Genomic DNA, 15,329 nt, shown 5'->3' on the forward strand with positions numbered 1-15,329 from the left:
GCACACGATATCCTTTCATATCAAAGTTAATCACTAACCCAAGCATGGGAAGAAGGGATGGGGAGGGAATACGGTGGGGACTGGATAGGGGCTAACTGGGTGATGTGTGCATGTATGTGTACACAAGTTTTTTATTGCATTATGATATATGAATACAATGCACCAATTTAAAAAATGTTTTTTAAGTTCTTTTACTGTATAGCCCAATAGGGTAATTATAGTTTACAAGAATCTAGTACATGAATTATAAAGAACTAGAAGAGTTCAAAGGTTCCAAAAACTAAGAAATGACAAATGTATAAGGAGACAGAAATGCTAATTACTCTGATTTGATAATTATATATTATATACATGTAATGAATTGTCACACTGTCCCCCATAAATACATATAATTATCTTGTGTTAATTAAGAAAAAATAAGCCAGGCATGGCTGCACACACCTGTAGTCTCATTGATTTGGGAGCTAAGGCAAAAGGATCACAAGTTTGAGGCCAAACTGTTCAAAATAAAAATTATGCTGCAGCCCTGTCTCAAAATTAAAATTTTAAAAGGCGGGATTTAGCTCAGTGGTGAGCACCCCTAGGTAACATCCCTAGTACCAAAAAGAAGTAATAACAATAAAATAATTACACAATTGGATACCTTAAGAAAGAAAAATTAAGCCGGGTGTGGTGGCGCACGCTTGTAATCCCAGTACTTGGGAGATTGAGACAGGATGATCCCAGGTTCATGGCCAGCCTCGGCTACTTTTTGAGGCCCTCTGCAACTCAGTGAGACCCTGCTTCAAAATAAAGAATAAACCGGGCATGGTGGTGCACGCTTGCAATCTCAGCATTTGAGAGGCTGAGAAAGGAGGATCGTGGTTCGTGGACAACCTCAGCTACTTGGTGAAGCCCTTTGCAACTCAGTTAGACCCTGTTTCAAAATAAAGAATAAAAAATAGGGCTGGGGGTGGTGTAGCTCGGAGGTAGAACGCCCCTGGGTTCCATCCCCAGTCCTGCAAAAAAAATAAAAAAATAATAATAATATCAAAATCAAAATCTAATTTATAGCCAGCCATAGATGATACATGTCTATAATCCCAGTACTTGGGGGATTGAGACAGGAGGATTATAGGTTTGAGGACAGCCTTAGAAACATTGTAAGACTCAGCAACTTAGCATGACTCTGTTTTAAAACAAAAAATAAAATAGTGCTGGAGGTGTAGCTTGGAGGTGGAATGTTCCTGGGTTCAATCTGCAGCTAAATAAATAAATAAATACAAAAACTAAATTTAAAAAGAGCTAGGGGTTCATCATAGAGGTAGAATGCCCCTGGGTTCCATCCTCAGTATCTCTTTTTCTCTCTCTCACTCACACACACACACAGAATCTAATTTGTACTGGTTCAGATTCCTTCTTATTTATTCCCTGATAGGAAAGTAAAGGCTTAAAAGTATTGGGAGGGGGGGGGGATCTACTGCCAAGGTTCACACTAATTGTTATACTCTATGAGTATTCTAATAATAGGAATGCTAAGATAGATTATTTAACCAAACTTAAAGAACAAATCACTCGAGCCGGGCGTGGTGGCGCATGTTTGTAATCCCCGTGCTTGGGAGGCTGAGACAGGAGGATCTCACGGGTTCAAAGCCAGCCTCAGCTACTTAGTGAGGCTTTCAGCAACGTAGTGAGACCCTGTTTCCAAATAAAATATGAAAAAGGTCTGGGAGTATAGCTTGGAGGTAAAAAGCCTCTGGGTTCCACCCCCAGTACCACCACCAAAAAAAAAAAAAAAAAAGAAGCAAATCACTCATAGTATAAGAAGATAATCTACTGAGTGTAAAAAGTTTAAATTATGTGTTTATCTTCCAACTTTTTTTTCCCTTTGGACAGAGCTGGGGATTGAATCTAAGGCTTTGTACATGTGAGACAAGCATTCTACCACTGAGCTACATCCCCAGTCCTACCTTCTAACTCTTTTGTCTGTGTGTGTGTGGTACTGGGGATGAACCCAGGAGCATTATGTCTCCAAGCTACACCCCAGCCCTATTTTATTTACTTTGAAATATGGCCTCATTACGACACAGAGGGTCTTGATAAGTTGCTAAGGGCTGGCCTTGACGTTGTAATCCTCCTGACTCAGCCTCCCAAGTACTAGGATTACAGCTGAGTGCCATAATACCCGGCCCTACATTCCAACTCTTAATATCAAATTGCCTAGTACCTTGGCAAGCAACTAAATGGAAAAATAGAACCATAATAAATTTTTAAGATTATTTTTCAATTTGTTTTTTGGCTATTTATATTTGTGAAACAGAAGTCAGGTTAACAATAAAAATCCTTCCCTTAAGTTGTTCAGGGAAAAGATTCGTTCTTTCAGGTGTTTATATTCAGAACTCTTCAGCTGGACTATCCTTTTGTAAGCGAACCCATTCACCCCTCAGGATGCTGCTGCTCTGTTCAGTTAATACTACAACTACTGAGCTAGGTGGTTGCGGACCCTACCTGCAATCTATTCACTTTCTGAGCTTCTTTCAAAGATACAATATGTCCTTTGTTTTCCTGCACCATCATCTGCACTTGATTCTTTAGCTCCTTCATTTCCAGTTCCTTCTGATTAAATACCACTTCGTCAGCAGCAAGGGCACACTGGGAGAGAAAGAAGGCACAAGTTAGCATCACCATGGAAAATACTAAAGAGAACGGACACAGTACCCAAACTGAAATCTGGGATCTAACGACAGCTTAACAATGTCTCTTAAAATTTTTCTTAACCTTTTCAATTCAACTTCTAAGATAAGTAGAAGCAGTTGAGGGACCTATCATGGTCACTGAGGAATTAACTACTGTGATGTTAAAAAGGTTTGTGTAAACTTTATTTTCTGTGTAGGAAAACTAGTTATTCATGTTCTGGAGTACATCAAGGTTTTACAAGTTTGCTAGAATTAGGAAAGTTTAGTATGTTTTTGGGGGGATACTAGAGATTAAATCGGGGGGATTCTACCTTCAAACTACACTTTCAGCTTTTTTTATTTTGAAACATTGTCTCAGTAAGTTGCTGAGGGAATCGCTAAATTGCAATCCTCCTGTCTCAGCCTCCCAAATACTGTGAATATAGACATATGCCACCATGTTCAGCTGGGTTTTTAGAAATCAAAGAACTCATATTTTCCAAAATGACCTATAGGTGTATAAGACTGCACTTGGGAATTTAAATAAAGTGTATTTGTGAATTTTGTATACTTTGGGAGGGGCACTAGGGTTGAGCATAAGGGGCATTCTATCTCTGAGCTAAATTCCCAGTCTATTTTATTTATTTTGAAATAGAGTCAGTTGGGCATGGTGGTGCATGCTTGTAATCCTAGTACTTGGGAGGATGAGACAGGAGGATCAAAGGTTCAGGGCCAGCCTCAGGAACTTAATGAGGCCCTCCACAGCTTAGTAAGACCCTCTTTAAAAATAATAATACTGGGCGTGGTGGCACACACTTGTAATCCCTGTGCTTGGGAGGCGGAGACAGGAGGATCGCACAGGTTCGAAGCCAGCCATGCTGGCTTAAGAGACCCTGTTTCCAAATTTTTAAAAAAAGTATAAAATAGGTCTGGGAGTATAGCCCGGAGGTAGAAGGGTTTCCAGGAAACCCAGGACCACCAAAAATAAATAAAGAAAGAAAGAATAACGAATAAACTGGGCGTGATAGCACACGCTTGTAATCCCAGCACTTGGGAGGCTGAGATAGGAGGATCACCCAGGTTCGAAGCCAGCCTCAGTTACTTAGTGAGGCTCTAAGCAACTTAGTGAGACCCTGTTTCCAACCTGTTTCCAAATAAAATATAAAACAGATCTGGTAGTATAGCTTGGAGGTAGAAGGCCCCTGGATTCCATCCCCAGTGCCACAAAAAGAGAGAGAGAGAAAGAAAGAGAGAGAGGGAGGGAGGAAAGTGGAAGAAAGAGAAAAAAAAGTTTTAGATAGATAGACAGACAGACAGACAGACAGACAGGGCTGAGGGCATAGTTTGGAGGTACAATGTCCCTGGGTTCAATCCCCAGTACTGAAAAGAAAAAAACATAGGGTCTCACTAAGTTGTGAAAGACCTCATTAAGTAGCTGAGGCTGGCTATGAACCTGTAATCCTCCGGTCTCAGTCTTCCAAGTACTGGGATTACAAGTGTGTACCACTATGCCCACCTGACCCTATTTTATAGATTTTACCTATGAAGCCTGAAGCAAATGGTTGAAACATTTTAGTTTTTGGTTTCTGGTATTTTTGTTTGTTGGTTGGTTTGCGGCAGTGCTGGGAATGTAACCCAGAGCCTTGCACATGCTAGGCAAGTGCTCTACCAGCCTCTAAGCTATATCTCCAGCGCAATAGTTTTTTAAAAATAAAAGCACAAACCAGGCATGATGGTGTACACTTGTAATCCTAGTACTTGGAAGGTTGAGACAGGAGGATCCTAGATTTGAGGAGAGCCACAGCAAATAATAAGACTCATTAACCTAGAGAGACCCTGTTTCCAAATAAGAAATAAAAAATTGGGCTGGGGGTGTAGCTCAAAGTAGAATGCCTTTGGGTCCAATCCTCAGTACCATAATAAATAAATAAGTAAATAAAATAAATAAATAAATAAATAAATGCACAAGCCTAAAATCACAAACTAGAAATCACCTTAAATGATGATCTGTCATCACCTTAAACGATAATCTGTCTTTAACTAAATCTGAGATGTGCAAATAACAATTATTAATATTTTTCAAATTAATTTTTCAAAAGTTATTTGTCGAGAGCCTACTTTATGCCATATACTTAGTTGTTTTTTATTTGTTTGTTTGTTTTTTGCGGTACTAGGGATGGAACCCAGAGGAATTCTACCTCTGAGCTACATCCCCAACACTATTCTTTACTCTTTATTTTGAAACAGGGTCTCACTGAGTTGCAAAGGGCCTCACCAAGTAGCTGAGGCTGGCCACAAACCGTGATCCTTCTGTCTCAGCCTCCCGAATGCTGGGATTACAAGCTTGTACCACCATGCCCGACTTAAATAATTTAATATTTTTAAAATCTCGTTGAGAGCCAGGCGTGGTGCTGCACGCTTGTAATCCCAGTACCTGGGAGTTTAAGACAGGAAGATTGCAGGTTCGCAGCTAGGCTCAGTAATTCAGAGAGGCTCTCAGCAACCTAATGAGACCCTATTTCCAAATAAAAAATGAAACTGGGCTGGGAGTGTAGCTTAGGGGTAGAACGCCACTGGGTTCAATTCTCAGTACTAAAAAGCAAAAACAAAAAAAAAAATTACATTGAGTAGACATGATTTCTTTTCGTGAAGTAAGGCTCTGTGAGATTAGAACCTCGCCCTAAACCAGGCCCAGTAGCTCTTGCCTGTAATCCCAGTACTCAAGTTTAACACTAGCAGCTTCTAAAAAGGAAGAGATGGTAACTTCAAAACGACACTTTCTTCCCTAGCAATAATCTGGCTCATACTGCATCTGTGAAATGGCTTACAATATTACCTTGTCCAAGAAGGCTGTAAAATAAGTACTTACCTACTTGCCTAATAGGCTCAGGAAGCATGGCTGAGAAAAGTAGTCCTGCTTCTCCTCGCTCCAACCATGGCCCCGTCGCCTCGCCTAGCGATCTCCCAGGCAACCGGCTTTCCCAAGCTGCCATCGCAGTGTCCCCCTAGGAAGTGTCCCTGCCTATCTATCACTACTAAATCACTCCGTAAGCACAGGGAGGGGAAACATAAATGGCAGGACATAAAGCAGGCTAACATTGTTGAGCTGTCCTGTAGGCCATGCCCCCTTCTCACTGCATATGAGAACTCATGCTTCAATCTTCACAGTAACTGTACCAGGAGGGTCTTGTTCTGGCTTTATAGATGAGGAAATCGAAGCACAGAGGGGTCGAGCACATGCCAGACACCACAGAGAGAGTAAGCAGAAGCAGGATCAAATCTAGGGAGGTCAAAATCCATATTCTTAACCACTATCCTTTCTGCGCTCTCACACAGATTACGAGAAAAGCATTAAAAACTTTTTCAAGAAAGAGATTGCTGGGTGGCAGGGTGCACATCTGTAATCCCAGTACTGGGGAGGCTGAGACAGGAGAATGGAAGGTTTGTGGCCAGCGTCAGCTTCTTAGTGGGGCCCTCTGCAACTTAGTGAGACCCTGTTTCCAAATTTAAAAAAAAAAAAATAGGACTGGTGATGAAGCTCAGAGGTAGAATGCCCCTGGGTTCAATCCCCAGTACCACAAAAAGAAAGAGGGGGAGAATGAATTCTGAGCCTCGCATGGTGGCACACACCTGTAATCCCGGTACTTGGGAGGCTGAGACAGGAAGATCACAGGTTGGAGGTCGCCTCAGCAAGTAGTGAGACTCTCATCAACCTAGTGAGACTCTGTTTCTAAATAAATAAAATCAGGCTGGGGGTGTAGCTCAAAGGTAAAATGCCTCTGGGTTCAATCCCCAGTAAAACACATACACACACACACACACACACACACACACACACACCACGATATAGAGAAATATTATCAATTGTTTCTCCACTTGCTATCCAATAGTATGAAAGATTACTAGTCCTGCAAAATCCTAAATCAAAAAACAAAATCCAGTTTTTTAAAAATTGGAAAATACTGAATGCTCTATCTCTCACTTTGAGATTTATAGTATTCATCAGCACTTTCAAAGCCATGAGAAGTCTTGTAATTAAGAAATCTGTTCACTTTTTGTAATCTATTAGTCCCCGAAATAACCTGATCATGATATCCTTTCGCAGCCAAACTGTTAATGGCTTTAGGAAGTCATAATCTAGAGCAAATTTTTTTTGTGTGATACTGGGGATGGAACCCAGGGGCACTGTACCTCTGAGCTACACCCCCAGCTCTATTTTTTAGTCTTTTTTTATTTTGCAACAGGGTCTGAGTTGCAAAGTGCCTCGCTAAGTAGCTAAGGCTGTCCATGAACCATGATCCTCCAGTCTCAGCCTCCCAAATGCTGGGATTACAAGTGTGTGCCACCATGCCCAGCTTAAGAGCAAATTTATATTTTGAGTTTTTGGCAGATGGAGAGAGGAAGTTATGTCTTCCCACCCCAGGCTGTGAGTGTTATGAGCTTCCAATTTCAGCCACCTAAATAAAAAGTAGGAACTGAACCCAGGGGCATTCTGCCTTTAAGCTACACCCCAAGCCCTTTTTATTTTTTATTTGGAAACAAGGTCTCGCTAAATTGCTGAGGCTGGCTTTGAACCAATCGTCCAGTTATAGCCCCCAAGTATCTAGATTACAGACATGTGCCACTGACCAGATGAAACTGGATCTTAATATAGCAAAATTGTTTCAAATCATACATTGCACACAGCCACAAGAAACTTCCACTTTTGAGTTTTGGTGTAGAGTCAGAGTTTTCACAATTACCTGGAAAAGTTCCTAAAATACTTCTTCCTTTCTATTATATATTTATATGAGGCTAGATTTTCTTCGAAACTTTTTTTCTGCTGGGCGTGGTGGCGCACGCTTGTAATCCCCGCGCTTGGGAGGCAGAGACAGGAGGATAGTGCAGGTTCGAAGCCAGCCGCGCTGGCTTAAGAGACCCTGTTTCCAAATAAAAATATAAAAATAGGTCTGGGAGTGTAGCCCGGAGGTAGAAGGGTTTCCAGGAACCCCAGTACCCCTGCTACTGGGGCATTCTACCTCCCAGCTACACCCCCAGCCCTATTTTTTTATTCTTTATTTTGAAACAGGGCCTCACTGAGTTGCAAAGAGCCTCACTCAGAAGCTGAGGCTCCCAAATGCTGGGATTACAAGTGTGCACCACCACGCCTGGCTTCAATTTTAATTTTAATGTGGTAAATCTCAATAGCTATAACTCACATAAGCAAAAGCTCATTGGGGGATCTTGATCTTAAAAGTACAAAGAAGCCAGCTGTGGCGGTGCACGCCTATAATTCTAATACTTGGGAGACTGAAGCAGGAGAACTACAAGTTTGAGGTCCACTTGGGCAATTTAGCAAGACTCTGCCTCAAAATAAAATTAAAGCCAGGTGTGATGGCACATGCTTATAATCTCAGTACTTGATCCTCCCAGACAGCAGGATCACAGGTTTGCAGCCAGCCTCAGCAATTTGTGAGGCACTTTGTAATTTAGTGAGACTCTGTTTCAAAATAAAGAATAAGAGGCAGGGTATGGTGGCACACACTTGTAATCCCAGCATTCAGGAGGCTGAGACAGGAGGATCCTGGTACACGGCCAGCCTCAGCTACTTAGGCCCTTTGCAACTCAGTGAGACCCCTGTTTCAAAATAAAGGATAAAAAAATAGGGCTGGGGTGTCACTCAGAGGTATAATACCCCTGGGTTCCATCCCCAGTACCGTAAAAATAAAGAAAAGAAAGAAAGAAAGAGAAAAGAGGGATGGGGGTGTAGCTCAGAGGTAAAATGCTCCTGGGTTCTATCCCCAGCATTAAAAAAAAAAAAAAGTACAAAGCCAGGTATAGTGGGGCACACTTGTAATCCTAGTACTTGGGAGGTTGAAACAGGAGGATTGCAAGTTCACGGCCAGCCTCAGCTACTCAGTGAGGCCTTCTGCAATTTAGTGAGACCCTGTTTCAAAGTAAGAATTAAAAAATGGGCTGGAGGTGTAGCTCACAGATAGAATGTCCCTGGGTTCAATAAAAAAAAAAAAAACACAATACAAAGCAGCCCTAAAATGAGCTACTATAACAGATTACAAATGGCTTTCTTCCCTTTCTTTCTTCCTCCCTTCCCTCCTTCCTTTCTTTCATTCATTCTTTCTTTTGTGGTACCAGGGAAAGAACCCAGGCCATTCTACCTCTGAGCTACACCCCCAGCCCAATTTTGTGTTCTTTTTTTTTTTTTTTAAACAGGATCTCACTAAATTACAGAGGGCCTCACTAAGTAGCTGAGGCTGGACATGAGCCTGCAATCCTCCTGTCTAAGCCTCCCAAATGGCTCCTTTCTAATACATATTTTAAAAGTATTTAGGAACTATTCCCAATTAGAAAGCTATGTTGTTTGCTTGCTTTTTACTTTTGTTTTGTTTTTGGTACTGAGTATTGAACTCAGGGACATTCTAACTCCAAGTTACAACCCCAACCCTTTTTATTTTTATTTTGAAACATAGTCGTGCTAAATTGCTAAGCCGCTGAGGCTGGCCTTGAACCTTCCATCCTCCTGTTTCTTCCTACCAAAATACTGGGATTACCAGCATACATCACCACACCCAGCTGAAAACTGTGTTTTTTGTTTATTTTGTTTTTTTGTTTGGTTTTGTTGGTATTGGGAATTGAACTCAGGTTCTTTTTTTTTAAGTCTGACACAGGATCTCACCAAGTAGCTGGAGACCTCATGAAGTACTGCGTCTTGCCTCAAATCTGCAATTCTCCTGCCTCAGCCTCCCAAGAACTGGAACTACAGGTGTATACCACCATGCCTGGTTGAAATTGGTGCTTTGTGTATGTCTGTGTGTATGTGTGTCACTGGGGATTAAACCTAGAGGCTTCTACTTCTGAGCTACACCCCAAGCCCTAGTTTATTTTTATTTGGAAACAGTGTCTCACTAGGTTGAGGAGAGTCTCATTACTTGCTGAGACTGTCACTGAACCTGTGATCCTCTGTATCAACCTCCCAGATACTGGGATTACAAGCATGCGCCACCATGACTGGCTGAAAGCACTTTTTTTTTTTTTTTTGGTGGTACTGGGGTTCCTGGAAGCCCTTCTACCTCCAGGCTACACTCCCAGACCTATTTTTTATACTTTTTTATTTGGAAACAGGGTCTCTTAAGCCAGCACGGCCGGCTTCGAACCTGCGCGATCCTCCTGTCTCCGCCTCCCAAGCGCTGGGATTACAAGCGTGCACCACCACATCCGGCTGAAAGCACATTTTCAATTACACATTTTCTTCTTTTAAAAACAGCATGAGCTAGGGGTGGTGCCGCACACTTGTAATCCCAGCATTTAGGAGGCTGAGACGGGAGGATTGTGATTTTTGGACAGCCTCAGCTACTACTTAATGAGGCTGTTTAAAACTCAGTGAGACCCTGTTTCAAAATAAAGAATATAAAATAGGTCTGGGAATATAGCCCAGAAGTAGAAAGCCTCTGGGTACCACCAAAAAATTAAAAAATAAAAAAAAAAATAATAATGTGCATATGTATACATAGTTACATTCCTTAAATATTATCAAATATGTGCTGGTATTGGAAAATACTCTCGTATTAATTTCCAAAGTGTAAACAGCAGTCAGAGCCTGGCTGCTGTGCAGGCACTCAGGCAGGGCGGGGTGGTAGCTGTTACACGGCAGAGCTCCCCTCTCTCTGCCCTCTGTTCTAATGATTAGTAAGGATGGAAAGGAAATAGGCCTTTAGCCTTAAAAGCCCTATAGACAATAGAAGCCTTTAGCCCTAAAAATATGTAGAGGCAATCAGTGCCTTTGTTTACCTCCTCTCCTTTGTGACCTGACCTGAGGTGATAGCTAGACCCACAGGTCCATGTAATAAATATAATACACTAGCTGTGTGTGGTGGTGCTTGTAAATCCAGTACTTGAAAGGCTGAGACAGGAGGATTGCAGGTTCGTGACCAGCTTCAGCTTCAGTTCGCGTTCAGTTTCAGTAAGGCACTCTGCAACTTAGTGAGACCCTATTTCAAAATAAAGACTAAAAAGTAGGGCTGGGGGTGTAGCTCAGAGGTAGAATGCCCCTGAGTTCAATCCCCAGTACTGAAAAAAAAAAAAAAAAAAAAAAACCTATAACACACTTAAAAACATTTTAACCAAAGGAGAGAGAAGGAGGACCAACAGTAAAACTGTAAGGAGGAAGTAACAGGAAAGAGAGTAGAAAAAACAATAAGGAACTGGGCATGGTGGTGCACACTTGTAATCCCAGCATTTGGGAGGCTGAGACAGGAGGATCGCGGTTGGTGGACAGCCTCAGCTACTTAGTGAGGCCATCAGAAACTCAGTGAGACCTTGTTTCAAAATAAAGAATAAAGCTGAGCCGGGCGTGGTGGCGCACGCTTGTAATCCCCGTGCTTGGGAGGCAGAGACAAGAGGATCAAGCAGGTTTGAAGCCAGCCACGCTGGCTTAAGAGACCCTGTATCCAAATAAAAATATAAAACAGGTCTGGGAGTGCAGTCTGGAGGTAGAAGGGTTTCCAGGAACCCCAGTACCACCAAAAAATTAAATAAATAAAAAAAGAATAAAGCTGGGCATGGTGGCATGGGCTTGTAATCCTCACGCATAGGAGGCTGAGACAGGAGGATTGCACAGGTTCGAAGCCAGCTTCAGCTACTTGGGCTCTCAACAACTTAGTGAGACCCTGTTTCCAAATAAAATATAAAATAGGGCCTGGCGTGGTGGCGCATGCTTGTAATCCCCACGCTTGGGAGGCAGAGACAGGAGGATCGCGCAGTTCGAAGCCAGCCGCGCGTGCTGGCTTAGGAGACCCTGTTTCCAAATAAAAATGTAAAAATAGGTCTGGGAGTGTAGCCCGGAGGTAGAAGGGCTTCCAGGAACCCCAGTACCACAAATAAATAAATAAATAAATAAATAAATAAATAAATAAATAAATAAATAAAATAGGTCGGCGAGTGTAATCCGGAGGTAGAAAGCTTTTGGGTTAGACCCCCAGTACCACAAAAGAAAGAAGAAAGAAAGAAAGAAAGAAAGAAAGAAAGAAAGAAAGAAAGAAAGAAAGAAAGAAAGAAAGAAGGAAAGAAGGGAAAGAGAGAAAGAGGGAAAGGGCTGTGGTGTAGCTGGGAGGAAGAATGCACCAGGGTTCCATCCTGGTGGGAACCCTGGAAAAAGCGGGGGGGAAAAAATCCAAAATGACTTAGAATCTCCTTGCCCAAATAAAGCCAGCCCTTAACATAGGTTACACATGAAAGCGCTAAGTACCTGGTATTTCTTAAGCTCTCTCTTCAGCTGGAGAACTGCAGCATGCCCCTCGTCCAGGTCTGCGAGGCCTTTGTTTCCTCGGGACGAGGTGAGCAGAGAAGACTTCCTGACCTCCTGGGTCATGTTGAGCCAGTCCTGCAGCTTGTGCTGCTGCTTTGGGTCCAGCCTGACAGCATCTTTCAAGTCCACCAAGAAGGTAAAGGCTTCTTCTATACAGTTTTGGTAACCTAGACACTCCCCTTGCAGCTGAGCTACTTGCTCCTCAAGGGAATGGATCCTGTTTTTATCCGGAGTGCCCTCTGGAGGGATCTGGCTAGTCTGACTGATGCTAGCCTGCTGGCTTTGCAAAGCTTCTCGAAGCAACTTAATCTCAAATTCCATTTCGTCCATACGGCCTGACTCGGGGCTAAAGTTTAAAGCGGGCTTGTTTCTGATGTTCCGTGCTCTGTTGGCGTATTTGAGAGAATTTAAGGACTCATCAAAATCCGAGGAGGATGGGCTGACACACGTGATCATGACAGTCTTGGCGCTGCCTCCCAGGGAATCTTTCAGAAGCCGGGTGATTTTAGCATCTCGGTAGGGAATATGTGAACTCTTCCTGCGTGGGTCCCCAAGGGCGCTTATTACATTACCTAAAGCCAGCAGCCCGCTGTTGATTTGGATAGATTCTTTGAATCGCTCGCCGGTATTTCCTGTTTTGGTTACTCTCTCTGATCCAGCTAAATCCACAAAATGGAACTTTGAGACAATATGCCTGCAGGAATACCACGATCCATCTTCAGCTGCCTCCGAAGTCTTTTCCACTTGACCAACGCTGATTGTAAAAATTGCATGCGATCTACTGGAGTGTTCATTCATTTGGGTGGTACCTGTATGTCTGGCTGCGTTCCCCATCTCCAGGAGACTCATCACTTCCTCCACACTCTCCACATGACACTCCTTGGCCCCAACAATCACTTAAAATAGCAACAGCAAGTTTTCATCAAAATCTAGTTAAATAAACCATACAGCACTTAGCATTGGCTGAACAGCTCAGCTAATACTGTCCCTTTAAACAAAAGCACTCCAAACAATGATAACATCACTAACATCATTTTAGAAAACCTCCCAAAGAAATTCTTTTCATAAATAATTCTCATTTTGAGGCTTAAACTCTAGAAGATATAATTTTTTTAGTCTTTTATTTTTATTTATTTATTTATTTATTTATTTATTTATTTTTAGCAGTACTGGGGTTCCTGGAAGCCCTTCTACCTCCAGGCTACACTTCCAGACCTATTTTATACTTTTGTATTTTGGGAAACAGGATCTCTTAAGCCAGTGCGGCTGGCTTCGAACCTGCACAATCCTCCTGTCTCCGCCTCCCAAGCGCGGGGATTACAAGCATGCGCCACCACACCCGGCTAGTCTTTTTATTTTATTTATTTATTTACTTATTTCTTTTTGTGGTACTGAGGGTGGAACCCAGGTACTTTTCTATCTCAGGACTATATTCCCAGACTTATTTTATACTTTATTTGGAAACAGGGTCTCACTAAGTTGCTGAGAGCCTCACTAGCTGAAGCTGGCTTCAAACCTATGCGATCCTCCTGTCTCAGCCTCCCAAGCACTGGGATTACAAACGTACACCACCACACCTGGCCTAGAAGATATAATTTTTAAAATCAGCCAGGCGTAGTGGCACATTCCTGTAATCCCAGTACTCAGGAGGCTGAGACAGGAGGATGGCAGTGTCACAGCCAGCCTCAGCTACTTAGTGGGGCCCTCAGTAACTTAGTGACATCCTGTTTTGAAATAAAAAAATAAAATAGGGCTAGGAGTGTAGCTCAGAGGCAGAATCCCCCTAAATTACATCCTACAACTTCACAAAAACTAAATTTCAAATATATATATATATATATATATATATATATATATATATAAAATTAAAAGGCCTGTAGCTCAGAGGCAGAATGCCCCTAGGTTCAATCCCCAGTACCATATACACCAAAAAAAAAAAAAAACCCCAAACCTAGATATCTATGGAATCAAACATCACATATAATTCTTTTTAATGACTGACAAACTCTTAGGCTGAGGGTATAACTCAGAAGTAGAGCATGGGCTTAACACAGATAAGGCTTTGGGTTCAGTCTCCATCACCAATATAACACTAAAGCCTTTTTATTACGCAGTACCTGCATTTTTTTAAGGGAGCATGCTGCGATTACGTTATTCAATCGGCAAAATGTACAGACCCTCCAAAATCTGGCCTCTAAAATTCAGCAAAAGGGCTTTTAGTCCAGCCAACCTATTCTGTCTTCCTCCCTATGGAATCCTACACTCACCCGGGTTCTCCCTCTTCCTCCCCATGGAATCCTGTACTCACCTGGCTTCTCCCTCTTCCTCCCCATGGAATCCTACACTCACCCGGATTCTCCCTCTTCTAGGCCCCTTACTGCCACACTTACCCGTGTCTCCCTAGTACCATGTCTTTTCAGATGCCTTCAGGAGGCGGTCTTAGGAAAGCAAAAACCTTTACCAACCAAACGGTCAATCAGATATTAGGAAAATATCACAGCTTGCCCAAGGACCCTCCAATATAACCAATGTTCCCGTACAAGACCCAGACAGTGGAATGTGAAACTACTACACCCCCTACCAGCAGGAAACCGCTATAAGACGGACCTGTACCCATACTCCCACCCCAACAGGCCAATTATTTAAACAAAAAAGGGGGAGATACTGGCATAAGTGCATCCATTTTAAGACTCTTCTCCATGTCAGCCTCTCCGAAATCAGGTGATCATGATTAAGCAGAAAATAGCTCTGCCAACCCCACCCCAAACAGGTCCCAGCATACACACTGTTTCTGGCCCTAGAGCCCTTTAAGACCTGTATCATCAAAGGACTGAGATGCTGTTCTCTCTCTTGCCAGTGACAGCCTGTCAGGTCCCCCCCACCAATAAGCTTCCCTTCCTTCCCAGAAAAAAAAAAGCCTTTTTATTTAAGTATTTTGACTTATAGAGTATTAAATACATAACTCAAAAGAGTTAATCAGTAGTAAATTAACTAAAAAAATTCATTTCAGTTTTATTAATATTCCAGTCATCCTTAGCTTTAAGTCATCATCAACAAGTGAAAATCTCTATATAAGCCGGGCATGGTGGTGATGCTTGTAATCCCAATACGTGGGAGGCTGAGATAGGAGGATCACAGGTTCAAGGACAGCCTCGGCAAGTTAGTGAGATTCTCAACCTAGTGAGGCCCTGCTTCAAAAATAAAGATGGATGTAGTGGCACAAATCTGTAATCCCAGTACATGAGAGGCTGAGAAAGAAGCATGGATAGCAGTTTCAAGGCCAGCCTCAGCAACTTAGTGTGGCCTTTAGGAATTTAATGAGACCATGTTTCAAAGTTAAAAATATATGGCCGGGCCTGGTGGTGCACGCTTGT

The 15,329-nt window shown here is 42.4% G+C and overlaps 1 protein-coding gene across 5 annotated transcripts in view; it reads right to left on the bottom strand.

The window, feature by feature from the left end:
- Window positions 1–15,329, bottom strand: part of KIF27 (kinesin family member 27) — a gene marked incomplete at both ends in the record, with an annotated part of 111,863 nt that overhangs the window by 79,861 nt on the left and 16,673 nt on the right. For all 5 annotated transcript variants that reach the window (XM_080709267.1, XM_080709268.1, XM_080709269.1 and 2 more), the window contains 2 exons: window positions 2,488–2,631; window positions 11,896–12,851. In XM_080709267.1, the coding sequence (XP_080565393.1) occupies window positions 2,488–2,631; window positions 11,896–12,851 (1,100 nt within the window). The remainder of the gene's footprint in view (window positions 1–2,487; window positions 2,632–11,895; window positions 12,852–15,329) is intronic.

The sequence above is a fragment of the Muscardinus avellanarius genome (genome assembly GCF_963383645.1).
Source record: "Muscardinus avellanarius genome assembly, chromosome: 13".
NCBI lineage: Eukaryota > Metazoa > Chordata > Mammalia > Rodentia > Gliridae > Muscardinus > Muscardinus avellanarius.